At 39.6% G+C, this 16,563-nt stretch overlaps 1 protein-coding gene across 2 annotated transcripts in view; it reads left to right on the top strand.

The window, feature by feature from the left end:
* pdzrn4 (PDZ domain containing ring finger 4) overlaps positions 1 to 15,142 on the top strand; it is a 29,462-nt gene extending 14,320 nt beyond the window's left edge. Inside the window, exons 2-9 of one of the 2 annotated variants that reach the window (XM_067491050.1) lie at positions 3,611 to 3,882; positions 4,485 to 4,587; positions 8,647 to 8,745; positions 10,261 to 10,323; positions 11,835 to 11,936; positions 12,160 to 12,276; positions 12,610 to 13,674; positions 14,435 to 15,142. In XM_067491050.1, coding sequence (XP_067347151.1) covers positions 3,611 to 3,882; positions 4,485 to 4,587; positions 8,647 to 8,745; positions 10,261 to 10,323; positions 11,835 to 11,936; positions 12,160 to 12,276; positions 12,610 to 13,674; positions 14,435 to 15,007 — 2,394 coding nt within the window. In that variant the 3' untranslated portion in view covers positions 15,008 to 15,142. The remainder of the gene's footprint in view (positions 1 to 3,610; positions 3,883 to 4,484; positions 4,588 to 8,646; positions 8,746 to 10,260; positions 10,324 to 11,834; positions 11,937 to 12,159; positions 12,277 to 12,609; positions 13,675 to 14,434) is intronic. The other variant, XM_067491052.1, reaches the window with a different exon arrangement.
* Positions 15,143 to 16,563: the final 1,421 nt, after the last annotated feature.

Below are 16,563 nucleotides of genomic sequence, written 5' to 3'. Positions count from 1 at the left end.
TTTAGCTGTGAGGTTGAGTGGTTTCCATCACGCTCTTATCTCTGTGCAGCAAACGCACCCATTCACATGTACAGCCACACAAAAACTCACATACAAACAAACACTCACTCTTATCTCCTGGCTTTCTTTATCACTAATGTTTGTATTCAAAAGTGGAAAAAACATTTAGCCATCTTAGAGGCCAGCTGATAAAACTCCGTGGCACATTTAAAGCCTTCAGCCTTCCATTGAGCTCATTGTGCTTAAGGCCAGGCACTGATTTCACTGAGATACTTTCAACCGCCGTCTGAACACGTGTAGCCATTTCAACATTAAGGTGTGGTAGTAACTACTTATGGTAAATAATGTGTGTAATTGGTGCATCACAAGGAGCAAAATGTTGCGTGTTCTGGTCACTGAGACTCACCATCTCAGTGCACTCATTTATCACACGCTTTTATCCCAAGCGACATACAAGTGAGTAGCGGACACTATGGAGGATTTGGGGGACAGGGACACTGCTATTTATAGCCAGGAGGACGACTGCTCTACCAACTGAGCTACAGCCGCCCCCAGTATTACAAAAGTATTAAAGTATTACAGAAAATTGTACAGCATCTCAACTGCCAGTTAAAAGATGTAAAACAGACACTTTTTTAAACCAGCAGGACTTTGATGTTCTTGCCAAAATATGTTGTAAATGAATTCATAAATCTTTTCAGCAGCCCTATGATGATATTTTAGAGAGCTAAAGTCACCATGTTATTAAAAAAATAATACTACAAATATAATGAATTAAAAAAAATTATCAATTATTAGCGAGGCTGTGTAATTCAAAAGTAGTCGTTGCTGCTAAATAAATTACACAGGACGGGTCATATTTTAGCAAGCTCTTACTGTTCCACCTATCTCCAGCTGGTGTTATAACTCTACCAGTAGTTAGGTAGGTTTTAACTATCAAATTGTTGCTGCATTTAAGATACACATTGTGTAACATTTTAATTTATTTTTATTTTTATAAAACCAAGGCGTTATAATCCTCAACTCTCAACTTGACTGTGTTTGTTCTCTATGCATTTTGCATGGGAATGTGGACCAGTATAGATATCTCTCACACACACAAACACATACAATGCCAAGTCTTTCGAAGAATAATAACACATGTAGTGTAGTGATAACAAGTAGATGACATTTTCTCTAAAGGCTGTAGATCGATGGCTTGCACACACTGCGTTACCTGAACACAAAGAGAAAAATATAAGTACAGAAAAGCTACAGTATGTTCAGTAGCACACCACTTTGAACTTTGACCTTTTGGTGTCTGGATAGACATGAAGCTTTGGTTTAGGGCTACTGGGAACCATTTTTATTGGCAATGGTAACCTTTAACTTAAGAGGTATGTGAAGGCTACACTAGACTGCTGCTTCATTACTAGTGTCCCTGTAGATTGTCGTGAAAGCAAAAGATTTGTAGTGTTTTCTTGGAGCTTTCGTGGGTTATATGATATGATGTAATAAGATGATACTGTATTGCTCTCTGTCAATTTGGTCACAGGAGTGCAGTAGAGTGATGTGAAAGGAAGCTTGTAATCAAAATGGAATTACCGTTTGATTAAAAATGGAATCTGTGCACCTACAATTCACAGGACATATATCAAACTTGTATGTACAGTAGTTTGCTTGCCCACATACACAAACACATTTTCACACAATGGTCTGACAAAATTTACCTTCAATCCCCAGTGAAACAGTTTTTGTAATAGTAAAATAACAAAAACAATCATCGAACCCTTAAAATAAATGAATCTTAGTACCGAAAATGAGTATATTTAACGGAAATGTTTGTAAAATATTTGACATGTGACTTAGGGTTTAATGCAGGTCAGGAGGAAATATGGGACAAGAACTGGAAACATAAATGATCTTCATTTTGAATCCACATCTCAGTTGTCTTTAAAACCCTTTTCTAACTTGCCCACTTCCTTTTATCACCTCATTTGTGGTTTAATTATCCCTAATGGTATGTAAATTCAGTATATATGGTACAAAACTTGAGATGCACACAGACTTACACACAGACACACATAAAACCTGTGCGTTCTGAGCCATTATCCCTGGTCTTTGTCACATCTGCTGGCAATTAATCAGACCACAGTTAGCTCATCAACAGGCAGAATGAATAGAGGAACAACAGCAGGTAAACATACTGGCAGGTGTACCCGTGCAATATCTTCCTGCCTTTCCAAGCCTTCCCTCTGATAGGAGATTGATGTGTCCACCTGGGCCTCATTACAACTTAAACATGTAGAATTTTCTCAACACTCTTTCTCAACACACATATGGGACAGTTAGATGAAGTCAGTGTATGTGGAGGATAAGAAAAGTGCACATTTGATACCGCTATCAGGTATGAAATCTGTAGATGAACCAGCCTGAAATGAACACAAACTTCTGTTGTTGATAATACCACGTAACAGTAATGTCCAATTAACCAGTGCCAGCATCACAAGAAGAAAACTAGTTACTGTTTATGTGTCCCATTTGCTGCTACCAAGCACATTTACCAGGCTTAAATGTATATGAAATATTTCTAAACGTAGCAAATGTTTCTACTTTGTATTCCCAGTCATGATGCTGAGATTAGGCATATTGTTCCACATTTGCAGCCTTTGACAAACTCTCTGACACGCAACCAAAGAAATCAATGCAAACAATCAATTTCAAGATATGACAGACTTAAAATGAACTTGAGGAAAGGCTTAGGTAGCGCCAGAGATGGATTAAATGTGTAGCTGTGTGTGTTTTCATGTTGACAGCTGTCAGTATGATTTCTTACGTACCTATTTTCAATTGATTCTCCTGTGGCACAACCTTTTCAAAGCTTGTAAATTAAGTAGGTGCTGCGTGTTAAAACGAAATCTACTTGCTGCTGCTCCTTCCCAGTTTAGCACTGATTTGGCTAAATCAGTATTACTCCACATTAATGGGCATAATGGTTGGAATTTGATGCAAATAATGCATCCGAGTTCGATGTGAAAAAGAATATAAGAGAAAGACTGGATGAAATTATTTGAGGCCATTAAAGCATGCTTCACGAGTGTTTCCTTCTTCAGCAAATGCAGTGCATTCTAAAGTCGCCGTACATTTGGCAGGAGCATGAAGGTTAAAGAAGCACATTTCTAGGTAACTGGTCAGCACACATGATCATGTGACATGCTCCCACCATCAAGAATTACTGCCCTTTATGAAGTGCCCTTTATAAAAGCACCTAGCTAGTAGTTGCTTTACTGGAAGCTGTTTTGCACCTAACTGTGCAGACATGTAAAGGTGCTGTGAGAATACCAGGTGTGAATGTCGAACAGGCTGTTGCTGAAAACGCTTACACGTCTGCCAATCATCTCTGGATAACTGAAGGTTAAAAAGGCACTTTGATCTTTAAGTATGTGTAAAAGGTCTCCAGTAGCTGTCCACTAACTTCTTTGTCCTTTTAAGAGAAACAATGTAATATATTGAAATTGATAATGTGATTGGCATCCTTACAACTTTAGGGAAGACAGTTGGCAGTGAGGGGTTTTCACAACAGAGGTTTAAGTCTCTCATTAAAGTGACTTTTTGTTCTCCTCTTACCCAGGTGAATGGGCGAGACTTCTCCAAGGTCGACCATGAAGAAGCAGTGGTGGAGGCGATCAGACGCGACCCCATTGTTGTGCAGGTTCTCCGTCGAACCCCCGCTAGAGCTACTGCTGCCGTCACACATAACCACAGTGGCACGCCTCAGGATGTGTGTGTGGTTGACGTTTGCACGCAAACGGACATAACTTTCGAGCACATCATGGCACTGGCCAAGCTTCGGCCTGCTACCCCACCCGTCCCTGACATCTGTCCCTTCCTTTTGTCTGACAGGTGAGGAAAAACACTGCACTCTTTCAAATATCCACTGATGGTAAGGGATGGCAATAGCATCCCATCCTAAATGAACCTGAAGCTACCCAGAGGCTGCTCTGTTGTTCTCCTTCATTTCATGGTAGTTATTAAGCAGTTCTATCATGGTATGGGAAACCCCAGCATGGCTAAGTACTTTGTCCCGGTGATATCATTATGCAGTGCCAAACCCGCAAGCAATTATTGCTTCTGTGTGCTACATCCATTTTCTTTAATGGGAGCTTTTGCTGGGCGATTAAAAGCCAATGGGCTGACAGAAAAGGCATTGTGGTGCTGCGTCCATTCTGTGGCTATTTATAGGGCTTTCCTGGGCAGCAAATGATTCGATTTGTCATAAAACTACAAATCTGCCAGTCTTGGTCAATGATTATGGTGAGGCAGTTATCGTGTTGACACTTTACAGAGGTCATGGCTTTAATGGGGGAATTGCTACATTGCTTGTTTAGGTTTGTTGCAAAATGACATAACCATCATTAAAAAATATATCACACTGTACATACAATATAACGAAACTTTAAATTGTGGTATTTTAGGCTACTTTTCTTCTTCTTTTTTTCCTCTAGCTGCCATTCTATCCACACCATGGAACATGAGTTTTATGAATGTCCAGAGTACCTATCTAACACCCCAGCAGAGGTAGAGAGGACTGAAGAGTATGAATTTGAGGTATGAATGTGCATTGATCTAACTTTCTGGGTTAACTCATCTTGGGAATGCACTGTATTTCTTTACCCACTGCTGGGCTCTAAAACAAGAGACATTTTATCTAATCTATTTTCCAGAGTGACAGGAAATTTATTGGGGATATGTGTGTGTAGGATATAATTCTTATACAATATCAAATATTTAAATTACATTTACAGTCCCCAGGGGATTGGCTCATGCAACTATTGGGTTTTCCAGTGAAGACTCAAACTCATATAAAACCCCAAAATACATACCACAAATTAAAATGAGAAATGCATAGTGGGCTAGTTGTAGCTTCAGATTTACCTGCAACAGTGTTTTTGTTTTTTTTTCTTGATTCAGTGGGATGGGAGGCCAGTGTGTAAAACACAATCCTAAGAGCTACTCCAAGGCAACCCAGACATATTCAACTCAAAACTCCCACAACAATAGGATAAAAAAAGGTCTACCACAACGACTCGTAAAAATTGGCTGACCCTTGTGAAAGAATACTTGACAACATTGCACAGACCCTGAATTTAAGATGGAAGGCCACTCTTCATAAATGTACCCAAAGAAAAGTCTTTTTTTAAAAGGCCTCCATGGTGAATGTGTTTTACTCAAAGGAGGGTAGTTTCCCCTTTTTTATGCATTGTCCTTCAGAAATATGTGTTCCATTGACAGCCACCGAATATGCTACATCAGGGGAAAAGCTTTAGATGACACCCGTGACATATTAATTAAAATAGTAAATGATTGTGATGGCATTGATATCAGACCACAACAAACATGTGGTTGTTGGTTGGGTTCTTATAAAACGTAATTTTGGTTAAATCACATTCACACTGACTGAAAGTGAATGAGCCACCTCATTACTGTAGGTTTACTTCTAAAATCATGTGATGATGATGATTAGATGTATCTTTACCATAGTGTCAATGCCCTGCACCCACAAGTGTCTCTACTGAAACAGATCATCATGCAAGTCAAGCAGCGGACCTTGATGTCATTTAAGGTGACAGTGATGGGTAGTATTTTCTACTGTTAGTCGTCCTGCCTGGTTTAATAGGCACTTCCTGGTCCAGTGAACTGCACTGTGGGTCATTAAGATTCCATTGCTGCCAGCTGTGCCCTGTACCTTACAGCATCATCTTGAGGAATAGGTCCCCTGTGGGGGTTGGCAGTGTGGGTGGGGGTGAGGAACTTGTGTGTTGTATTAGACGTAGTACCACAACACACAGTCAAAGCCCCACCCCCACCTACGAGTCATACACACACCAAATCAGCTGTCTTCACTTACCTCTGTCCATCCATGGGTATCTAACTGAAACATGAATGACTTTCCTCTTGGGTGGGACATAATAGGGCTGCCATTCCCAGGAATGCTACTTCTGACTGACAGGTTTAACTTCGCTTTGCTAACTGATTGTCCACATGGGAACTCCTGCTGTCATAATTCACCCGGTCCTCCTGCCAAATCTACCAGACTATAATAATGCCGAATAGCAAACAGCACGTGTATTATATTTAGAGCCTCCGGTTTTACATTTGGATCCTTCGATTGTTAGTTTACACACTTTTGAAATTCACAAAAACTAAAAATGCTGTTAGGGAAATTTGAGTTAATAATATTCTCGACCGTTTTGAGCACTTTTAAATGTTTTATCTACTGCCAGGCAAAACAATGTTAAAAAATGGCAGACTTTAATAAGAGCTGTTTGGTCAACATCACAGAAGTTAATAAGTGGCAGCAGTGGCAAAATCTAGTTTGCTTGGTGATAAATTAATCAAAATAAACTTAATTTTACATGATCAACGTATGTATGAAAAAGTTAAAATACTATAACATGGCTACAGGTAGATACTTCCTGTCTGATATATGGATACAACTTTCAAAATGCACAGCCAGTGGCTTTCAGAAAGTCTTTAAGCCAGCTCAGATTGTCCAAAATAACATCAGAGATATTTTGTCACACTTCGATAATGTAATACCAAATTTGAAGCACTGAAGCAGACAATATGCTGGGGAAAAATATGCAGTAAAATCACCTCATTATCAACTGAAACTTCTTATTAAGAACCATTTGCAAACCTTTGATAGACCCTAAGGACTGTAGCTGTAAAATTGTGACAGCTGAAAAGATGTCACCATAGAGTGGAAACAGAGCCAATGAACATTAAGCTCTACAGTCATTTTCTTTCTATGAAACATGAAGTAACTGTTAACTGCATGATAGAGTGAAATATTACAGATACTTAACATAGCTCTAAAATACAAGATGCCCCGCACAGTACTGTCTTACTGCACATTAGTAACATGGTAAATGTGATCCTTTCCATGTAGGATCAGTTGCCATGTACTGTAAATTATTAATTTTTAATTAATTTGCTGTCACAATGAATGAAACAATGAAACAATTTAGACACCACTGCTATGTTCAAGTTCCACAGTGGGACGGATTATGGTCCAATCATAGCTCATCGAGCATCGCTACGGCTTCAGCACCCACAGCTTAACGCATCGGGAGACCAGTGAGCTTTCCAAAAACTGACTCTTGTAATCCAGTCTCACACAATGTGCGCTGACACTAAGGCACTAGCTGTCCGATTTCACTGTATGCTACTGATAAGTTACAGTTACTCTCAAGGTTTGTACAAAATTGTGTTATTGCATTATTATAAGCAACACACCCCAACCTTTGAAGGTCAGTGCTGTCTGCAGTAGGGGTTAAATGCCACAGAAATTAATTACTTCCCCTGTCAATCTCTGCTACGGTTGTTTCCCATGAAAGAAAAAAAGGGGTGGGGGGTAATTATTGTCCCCCTACACTTATCCTCTGCTTACCCCATGTGGTATCCTAAACACCTCCTTTCACAACTTCACAGTGGTAAAATGAATTTGTCAGCATGGGGTTAATAAAGATTATCCCCGGAGTTAACTTTATGTGATTACCTTTGTACACAGCAGAGATCAAAAGGAGCCTGTACAGTGATGGGTTAAATTCTGAGAAATATCCTGTGGGAGGAACTAGCCAGTGAAACACCACATCTGTGGCCATCAAAGACCTGCCTTGTATGTTGCCACATGCTGGGTTAAGTGTGATACAGGCAGGTTTTCATTTGATTGAAGCACAGAGCACATGCTGGGGCCATATTTATGTTTCATTTACATCGCATTGCACTGTAGCTTAAAAAAAGCCAGTAAAGACTAGAAATAAATGAACTTTATTTCCCTTAAGAACAAGTGGATTATGAGACAACGAGCCTGTGGCAGGGACATGTACTGTGAGAGCCCCCATGTCCTTCCAATATATTGTAAGAGCAAGAGTCAGAGATTTAAGGAGTGATTTTGCTTCTTTTTTTGTGTCTCTTTGTAGTTCTATTGTGTCTTTTTTTTTCTGTTGTCATTTTCTTTTCTCATTTTAGCCGATTTATGTCTCTCCATAGTCATTTTGTGTCTCTTTGTAGGTGTTTTCTTGTAACATTGTGGTTATTTTGCAGCTTTAGTTGTTTTGTGTTTGTGTTTTAGTTTTGCACCTCTTCTTGTGGCTAATTACTCAATTAATGCCAATTAAGAAATTGGCATTAATTGATTTTGTCTTGGGAAAAAAAGTAATTAGAAGCTAATTTAATGCTGCTCTAATCATGTTTTTAATCAACATAAAAATACACTTTTATTTTAAATACCTGCTTAACATCCAGTTTATTACACAAAACTATTTTGTTTCTCCCCCATCGTCCATATTATATGAGCCAATAAAATGAAGGACTAGGAAATTTTCAGGTTGCCTGGATGTTGTGCACCAGTGGAAAATTAACACAGATCCTTTTTGCCTAAAGCAATATCACTACTTGTGATTACAGAACAACTAAACACTCCCAAAGTGATTAGTTGTTGCTGTAGAGCATAAAAAGCTGGACTGTTCCCTCACATGTAGTATAATTCCTCCTCCTGAAACACAGAAATAATTTTAAATCGTGGGGTTTTGGAATCCATCCAGTCCACTGGGGAGAAACTTAGGTACATCACAACATTATTGGTTTGTCTGTATGAAACAGGAGGTGGAGCTGTGTCGGCAGAACAGCCAAGAGAAGCTTGGCCTGACGCTGTGCTACAGGACAGACGATGAGGAAGACACTGCTATCTACGTCAGCCAAGTAAGTGCAGAAAAAAAAAAACAGGTTTCACTACATTTAACAGTTTTCTCTTGAGGAATTTACGGTAATTGCATCTCTCTGTCACACAATTTCTTACTTCATAACAGATATCTGCTGTACTGTAAAATAAACTGCTATTCCCTGGAGAAGCGATGGAGTGTAAAAAAGCTATTCGTGATCAGGTCTGATAAAAACAAGGCTCCATGTTCATTAATTCAAACTCAGGCCCTCACAATTAGTTTCCTTTGAAGCAGGAAGCTATTAAACGATGGCATAAAATCCCATTTGATTTCTCATCTTCACATACTGAAGCAGAGAGCAAATCAAACTGAATTAGAGAGGAAGAAGGGAAAAATTGTTTGCCAGTCAAATATCAGCTGAGAATAAGCCACGCATGGCCAAAGAGGAAGTCAAGTTTGAAATGTGATTCCCATCCTGCCATCCTCATTCCTCCTCTTTTGACGTGTTTAATTGAAGAGTTTAATTAGCTCTGAGTGACGGCGTTGTATCCCAACCTCAGTTAGTTAAATAACACATTCCGCCATTTACTATACACCTGCTGAATACCAAACACTCACAAGAAAGGGGAAACATATTACAGAGATTCAACTGTATTACAGAAAAAAAAAATACTTCCTCTTGCAAAGTGAAAACAAATTATTTCACTTATTGAAACAAACCTGAATGAATTATGGAATTATGAGGGCTTCAAGCATTACAAACTGAATTAAAAAACTGCTCAGTCCGACTGCAGGTGCAGTTTCAATCCCATTATGAACACAAAGGCCAGGCTGTGAAAAGTACAGTAGGAGCTGTTATGAGGATTAGAATGCAGTCAGAAGTATATTGATGGTAAATTACAAAGACCTGCACTAGATCTGGCTTCTTCCTGCCTTATATAAATCCATGAACTCTTCCTGCTCTCCCTCTGGTTTCTCACCCATGTTTTTCTTGGAAAACCACAAACACCAGCACCTGCTGGTTAGTCACCCACAGACTAACACGTCTATTTTTTGAATGTTTGATAAAAAGGCCACAAATGCTAATTTGCCTCATTAAAATGTATGTATGCATAGTATCGGTGAAACTTCAGGAAGTGTGGGATTTTTTTTTTTTCTCGATTTCCACCAAGGTTTATTTTTCCATGTCGCTAGTCTCTTCATCTTCAATGCAAGAAGAACAAAGTTTATCAAGTGATTTGTAGGGGCTTCTAGTGTTATAGCTATTTTCAAAAAATTCCTCCTAGTATGTGAAGTGTGTTGATTCATTCAACAGTATCGTGTTCGTGCCTTAAACACTTCCAGGATTTTTGTAGTTTTAGCACCAAGACTGAGAGAAAAAACTGAGAGAACTCTGCCTGAAATTATCTGTACAAAAATAAGCACTTTATCCGCAGCATAAGTGAGAGAATAGTGGAACAGTGGTGGGTTTTTTATGGTTTCTTTTTTTTTTTTGTAAGAATACAGTACTTTCTGCATTGATTTCTTTATTTTTTATTTCTTTTTTTTTGTGCAGGTGGAGCCAAACAGTATAGCAGCTAGAGACGGGCGCATCAAGGAAGGAGATCGTATTCTACAGGTTTGTGGTTTCTTCACGTCACCAGATTTTATTGTGAACTCATGTGTATCAAGTATTAAGTATTTCTCTTATGACCGGATGTTAGCTTGGATGTCAACCTTGTATTTACAAAAATAAAAATGTTTGTGTTTTTAATCATGTGTGGAAAAACATATACAGGCCTATGTCCTACAGATACTGCAAGTTTAGAGGAAACTTTTTACGAGAATATCCAAACTGCTGATGTCTCAGGTCTGGGCCAGCATATGTATATTTAATGACCTAATTTTACTGGGGAAATTAAAGTGCTTCTTCGAGGTTAGACCAGGCACTACATCATTTCTAGCACTGCTTTCTGTCTTCGTCTTACTATGTCTCATTATAAGATCACCTATGGGGTACAAGACTGTGAAACGATAAATAGATCAAAAAACTGGCTGTGCTAAGTGAGTACTATGGTTGTGGGGTACATACTGTATAATGTGTACCATTCCTAATATGTTACATATACTTTAAGACAATATTTTTTACATTAAAATGTATATTCATTGTTTCCCCAGTAGGCACAGGAATAACAAATGGAAAAGTTTGCACACTTGACTCTAGACCTACAATAAGTGTCACCAGATGTCTATAACAAAGGAGAAAAGCCCCTAGTTCAGACTTAACAAATAGTTATCCGTTCTCTATCTGCACAGAGCTTTTGTGAATGTAGCTCTCAGTTACTTTGTAGTTTTGTTTGGGGTGACCACTATAGTTTCTTCATGCTTATTTGCTTATGTTACAATATATTCAAGAAATTTACCTTTTCCTTTTTTAAATGTTTTATATTGGAATTTACATTTATTTTTATTTTTTATTTGCTGACCTATTGACTAAAATGTGAGAATAATGTCTAAATGCATATCGCTGGTGTATACACATCAAGGAACATCTCAACGTGCAACCCAAGAGTTAAAACTGAGTTAATTCACTCCATTATTATTGTACCTCAATATATGCCTCCATCCCCTAATATACTGTAGTGTTTCTGTTTCTCAGTAGTATGAGTGATTGTGGGGAGCAGGGCCTGCTGTTCTCCTGGCCCTATTATCTTCTCCTGACAGCCCCATTACTCTAGTGAAGAAAAGATGAACGCCACCTGTCAGAGAACAGTTAATTGTGTCTCTGGATGTGTGGCGAAAGCAGACTCTCGTGAGGTCGGACAATGCACTCGCAATTGACTCCCCTTACCGAGCGAGCCGTGTACCCATGTTATTTTTACAGAAACATGGCGGAAGTGATAGTAGAGAAGACAGGCGGTGTGATCGGAAAAAAGAGTATGAAAAAAGAGAACAATGGGCAGAGAAAGGGTGTCAGTATGTGATTACAGTCTTGCAAAAATAGCAACAATTGTTAGCTGTTTTACACTCACCAGTATTTTATTCATGTCTGTTAAATGTACGATGACAGTAAAATTACAAATAGTCCTGTCTTGGGTACATAATTGGAACTTTCTACAAAGTTCAAAACGTCTATTCTGTGATTTGCAGATAAATGGTTGCGAAGTGCAAGACCGAGAAAAGGCTGTTGCCTTGTTGTCAAGTGAAGAGGCAAGGAGCATTGTACTACTGGTGACAAGACCAGAAATGCAGGTAAATGTGCGCACACACACCTACACAATCTTCTTGCCCTATTTTGACAACCCATGTCATGTCAAATAACAACAGCTGCCTGCTAAGTGCCTTTTTCCTTCTGTTTGTGTGATTCTCTGGAGTTTCTACACACACACACACACACACACACACACACACACACTCATACTGTACATTCACATGAACAGTGAGACAGACCTCTGACAAGGAATTGTGATTTCAGCTAGAGGAGGAGGGATGGTTGGATGAGGAGCAACAGGAGCTTGTGGAGAAGCTGAAGATAGAGATCCTAGAGGAGAGGAGGAAACAGAGAGAACACAACTTTAACAGGGGAGACGAGGTGGGAGCATATGCTAAGAGAAATGTGATATCAGAGAAAAACATATGATTTCAATTATGAGACTTTGTGGCCATTTCAAGAAGTACAGTTAATGATCTCGGTTCGCCTGCTCTGCCAGAGTTAAGGTAAACAGAAAGGAACAGAATTGTATAATGTTGATTTAACTTTTGTGTGAAACCAGATCAACGACAGCAACAAACTCTTGCAGGTGCATGTCCATATTACTTCCACCTGTACATTATGTCCATAGTACTTCTACATTTAGTTGCCTGTGTAGTAACAATAATGTTAAATCTAATCTATAACTCTCTTTATTTTTCCTTCATACACCAGCATCAAGCTGAAGAAGACATGACAACAGATACGGCTACTTGTTCCTCCAGCAATCAAGACAGTGGGTTTGGACGCAGTACAAACAGTCCAGAGCACCAACCTCTGTTGGCCAGACTCCAGAGAAGGAGCCCAGCCCATTGCCTTAGGGATAGATGGCGGGCAGAGCATCCACACACAAAACAAGGGACTGCAGTGCCACAACACAGCCAGAATCAAAGTACATTGTCCAAAGGTCAAAGACATGAAGAGGTACTGAGTATTCGTAATAGTGGAGGTGGGATCATAGGGTTAGAGAAGTGCTTCCAGCAACTTCTGGAGCTCAAGTGTCAAATTCGGAATGGCGGTGAATGCGGGGTGTACTCCATTCGACACAGTATAGAGTGTAGCCTCACTGAGCCTGGAGAAGAAGAGGGAGATGGTGCAGATGCTGTAGGTGGAGGTGGAGGGGTAGAGCAGGAGTTAAGAATGCTGAATGAGGAACTGCGCAGTATTGAGCTAGAGTGCCAGAGTATCATGCAGGCACATCAGCTTCGTCAGACCCACCAGCTAGACCCCTCACTGCAGTCACCATGCTCACCAGGACGCAGCCCCAAAGATGGACACAAGCGGCATGGTAGGCTGGCCGACATCCAAGAACACCCAGAGAGGTCAGACAGTGATAAAATCCGGGAGAAGGACAGCTCCAGTGCCTACAACACAGCAGACAGTGCACGGTCGACACCGCTTGGCACGGAGAGATCTCCTGACCACTCCCTGCAGAGACGCATCAGCATCACCAACCAGAAAAACCTCAGACTGGTCTCTTCTACACCCTCTAGTCCTATCCCTATCCCCAAAACCGAGGGTGCATCTAGTCGTAGCAGACCAGCAGATCCAGGCCCCGTTATCTCAAGCAGTCCAGATCTGAGCAACCAATCCCGGTCTGAGTCAGATCCTGCCCTACCTGCAGATGATGAGAGGTGTGAGAAAAAAGGGAGGACCAGAGATTCCAGAAGAGGGCTTCCCTATGGTTCTTCATATCAAACAACCCATTATCAAGGCCAAGGAGGATCCAGGCAACTTCAGGTATGTTTCAGACAGGAACATGTCAAGTAAAATTTATATAGCAGATTTTTAAAAAACAGGTGTTTGCCACAGGGCTTTACAGACAGATAGAATTATTAGGTTATGACTGATGACCATAATAGCATAAAAGACTGAAAAAGGAGTTAGGTCTTAAAATGAGATTCAGAAACACCACAGAGAGTGACGAATTATTTCACAGTTTGGCCAGCAAAAGAAAATGTTTGATTACTTGGACCCAGTGAGAAGCATCACTTCTACATTTTGAACAAGCTGCAGGCAAGATAAGTCTGACTGATTTCTACATAATAGAATTTGGAATAATTGAGGCAAGAAGCATGAATGACAATCTTCAAATCAAAAAATCAATATCAAAAATAATTTTAGTATGACAAATGATCTGTGATAAAACAAGCGAGTGCTGACAACACAGTTGATTCTGTTTTTCCAAATTTAACCCAGAATCAAAAATAACACCAAGATTTGCTGTCAGTAGTCCAAGAGTGTTTGGTAAGGTCTGTAGGGCCAACGATTAACACCTCTATCTTGTCATAATTTAACTGTGAAAAAACTTTGGAAATCCTTGAATTTACATCCTTGATGCGATTTAGTGGGTGGGAGATAGGATGCAAGCCACTCAAGGAGGAGGAGGTCAAGGGGAATGCAATGATCAAATGTGTTGACATGGTTATATATTGCCTATGTGTCTTTGTATAACTCCCTGACAATTCTCTATCAAAAACATTCTTTCCTTGCTTTACAGAGCTACATGCAGCTGCTACAACAGCACTCATCTCTGGAGTATTCCCAGAGCCAACTGAGTCTACTCAGTGTCTGTCAGGATCCTCTGCACCGGAGTGGAAGGCCTGGGGAACCCCGTCTAGAGTGGAAAGTCAAAGTCCGAGCTGATGGCACACGCTATGTCGCACGGAGGCCTGCTCGTGACCGCATTCTGAGAGAACGGGCACTAAGAATCCGAGAAGAGAGGAGCGGGGGCATGACCACGGATGACGATGCTATGAGTGAGATGAAGATGGGCCGTTACTGGAGTAAAGAGGAGAGGAAGCAGCACTTGGCGCGAGCCAGGGAGCAAAGGAAGAGGAGAGAGTTCATGCAGAGGAGTCGCCTTGAATGTCTGAAGGAGGGAACAACAAGCGGAGCTGAGGGCAGGAAAGAGATCAATATCTTGGAGCTCAGTCACAAAAAGATGATGAAGAAACGAAACAAAAAGATCCTGGACAATTGGATGACCATCCAGGAGTTGATGAGCCATGGGGCCAGGGTTCCTGAGGGCTCCAAAGTACATAACACCTTCCTATCTGTCACAACTGTTTAGCAGACAAAAATAACATACATCTGAATGGACACTGTTCCTTTTTTAAGTCAGGTAGCCTGCTTTTTCAGGAACCACTGCTTTGTTTAAAAGAAATTCTTCATTTGTAAAATAAAATTGAATTTTAACTTCTGAGGACCTCTGTAGCATTCCTGAGCTTTTTATCACTTTAAGAATGTTCAAATATTTCTCTAACTCTGTCATTACAAGACCTCAGTCATTCAAACGTGACTTTTTACTATTTTAACACTGGCTTTTTGGTAATGCACTGACTTCTGGTAGCAAATGAGTTTAGTAGCATGTTGGTGAAACACACACAAACTGAAGAACCAACAAATTAGCGTCATGTATACAATGTATTGAGTGTCCATGTACTTCATTCATTTGTTTCATTGCATATGAAGCGACTTCACTTGCCTCGTTCAAAGTGGCATTTTTTTATAATGCAGAAAATACTGTATTTTTCACAGTTTGTACACTCAGTTACTTTTATAAGGAGATTTTTACACTGAACGTCACCGTGCAAAACAGTTTATTGTGTTTTTTTATTTATGTTAATACCACCAAACAATCAAGGTCAAAGTTGACACTATTTGATTGTACTGAACTGCAGCTTGCATTGGATTCCAGACCACTGCAGAGAAGAGAAATTCACGAAGGACAACTCCTCATCACAAATGACCGTTTTCATTATGCCGATGTCACTTAAATTAGAGTTGGCTGAAACATTTCAAGCACTCAATTTAAAGCACTAAAAATATCAATATGCAGTTTTACCTCAGTTAACTGATCATAGTCATAACTGATCAAGTGTTTGAAGAAGTAATTGAATCACTGATCTAATGATTCAGCCTTCAACTCAGTGTATGTGAATTGTGTTAAAAATGTTAAACAGATCCATATTTATATTGTTTACTGTTATATCTATTTATTTTAAATTATTTTTATGGTTCAGCTGATAATTAGTTCATGTTCAACGGCTCGCCTTGAAAGGCGCTGACAAGAAATGTTATATTTGCAGCCTTTCAAACATGCTGCTAATATGGACGCTTGAAGCAGTTTTTACAGAGGCTTCAGCTCATTGAAGAGGCCTTGAATCCTGTATTTGTTGATGGTGATGTTTGTAATAAAATAAGAACAATTAAAAGATTTCTCTTTTAGCCAGCAATTGGGAGCATCCTGTCTTTTGTCCCGAGTCACTGGGTTGTTAATTATTAAATGTAAGTGAAGAACTTTAGCCTTGAGAAATTCTAAAAAACTAAGCATGTGAAAAAAAAAAATACTGATCTACATGTAAATGTTTTTGGTAACTTTAAATCATGCCACTGGGCAGCAGCATAAATTGTATATCAAAAAGTAAGTAATTCATTAGAAACCATTTAAATATTGAAGTGAATAACCACATGTAACCAGCTTCCTCTCTCCCTCTCCTGTTGTTCCTTTGTCTTCAAAATTTTTGTTCATTTGTCTCACTAGCTGCTATGTTCTCTGGCATTAGTTTCAGTACCAGTCCATTTTCTCAGCTGTAAAGTGTATTATTTATATAAATGATAAATATT

Source organism: Channa argus, chromosome 21, assembly GCF_033026475.1.
Source record: "Channa argus isolate prfri chromosome 21, Channa argus male v1.0, whole genome shotgun sequence".
In the NCBI taxonomy this organism is placed as follows: Eukaryota; Metazoa; Chordata; class Actinopteri; order Anabantiformes; family Channidae; genus Channa; species Channa argus.
Note: the sequence above shows the minus strand (reverse complement) of the source record. Positions and strands in the feature narration are given on the sequence as shown.